Here is a 1,318-nt window from a genome sequence, read left to right on the forward strand (position 1 = left end):
CAGCTTTGTCCAGAACAGACCAGAAATCTTTTGTTCCTGTAATTTTAAAAATCAATCATCATTGAACATTCTCTCCATTCCTGTGGTTTTCTTACTCTGGGATATATATGACTGATTCTTCTGTTTATTTTTATAGGATTAAAGCTCAAAAATGACATTGGAAATGATCAACCTGTATCTCCTGAGGAACAAATACAAGCATCAGGAGGCAAAGTATCAAAAAAGGCCAGAGTGAAAACAACAGGCACAGAAAGTAATGGTGGAACACACAGGATGAGGAAACGGCATCAAAATTTTCCAGGGAAGAAAAGAAAGAAACATTCAACGTGTAAACAAGAGCTGCCAAAATGTATGAATCTTCACAGGAAAATCTACTCAGGGGAGAAACCTTTTAAATGTCAGGAGTGTGGAAAAAGCTTCAGAGTGAGCTCTGACCTCATTAAGCACCAGAGAATTCATACTGAAGAGAAGCCCTATAAGTGTCAGCAATGTGATAAGAGGTTTAGATGGAGTTCAGATCTTAACAAGCACCTAATGACACACCAAGGAATAAAACCACATAAATGTACATGGTGTGGGAAAAGCTTCAGTCATAACACAAATCTCCACACACACCAACGAATCCACACAGGAGAGAAACCATTTAAGTGTCATGAGTGTGGAAAAAGATTCAGTCAGAATTCTCATCTTATTAAACACCAGAGAACCCACACAGGTGAGCAACCCTATACTTGTAGCACATGCAAGAGAAACTTCAGCAGGCGATCAAGCCTTCTTAGACACCAGAAACTCCACAGGGAAAGGGAAGCTTGTCCCATCCCCCCTGTCTGAATAAAGTCATTATATGGTGCTTAACCCTAGAGAGGGTGAAAGAATATAAAAATCATGAATCACCAGTGATAGGAATCTCATCATTGGGAAAGTTGGGAGGTACGAATACCATATTTCACTGACAGGAATCCAAGTGGACTGTCTCATTCAGCATTGTATCTTCAGTGCCTATCACAAATTGACACATAGGAGTACTTTATAAATAAAAAAATGAAAATATGACAAGTATCTGTGTCTGTCTTATCTATCTCTGGTTACTTGGAGCTTTCCCAGGCTCATTGATCTACATTCTTCAGGTATCAAGTGCTTAGGAAATATATGATGTCCATGAGTCCTAGTTTCATTCTTTACTAGTATAAAGGAAGGAGAAGTATATAGTTCTCTAAAAGGAGAGAATTACTTGGTATTCTTTGCTTTGACCCAAGATTCATCTGACATCAGCAGTGATATCCCTTATTCCATGTCTGTTTCTGAATCCAGCTTGCAT

The 1,318-nt window shown here is 38.7% G+C and overlaps 1 protein-coding gene across 1 annotated transcript in view; it reads left to right on the forward strand.

Annotated features, from left to right (window-relative positions):
* LOC103212531 (zinc finger protein 75D) overlaps positions 1-831 on the forward strand; it is a 16,148-nt gene extending 15,317 nt beyond the window's left edge. Inside the window, exon 3 of the mRNA XM_007958497.1 lies at positions 137-831. Within this exon, the coding sequence (XP_007956688.1) occupies positions 137-831 (695 nt within the window). The remainder of the gene's footprint in view (positions 1-136) is intronic.
* The last annotated feature ends 487 nt before the right edge of the window (positions 832-1,318 follow it).

This window comes from Orycteropus afer, unplaced genomic scaffold (genome assembly GCF_000298275.1).
Source record: "Orycteropus afer afer isolate SDZICR_OR568_19922 unplaced genomic scaffold, OryAfe1.0 scaffold00993, whole genome shotgun sequence".
Lineage (NCBI taxonomy): Eukaryota > Metazoa > Chordata > Mammalia > Tubulidentata > Orycteropodidae > Orycteropus > Orycteropus afer.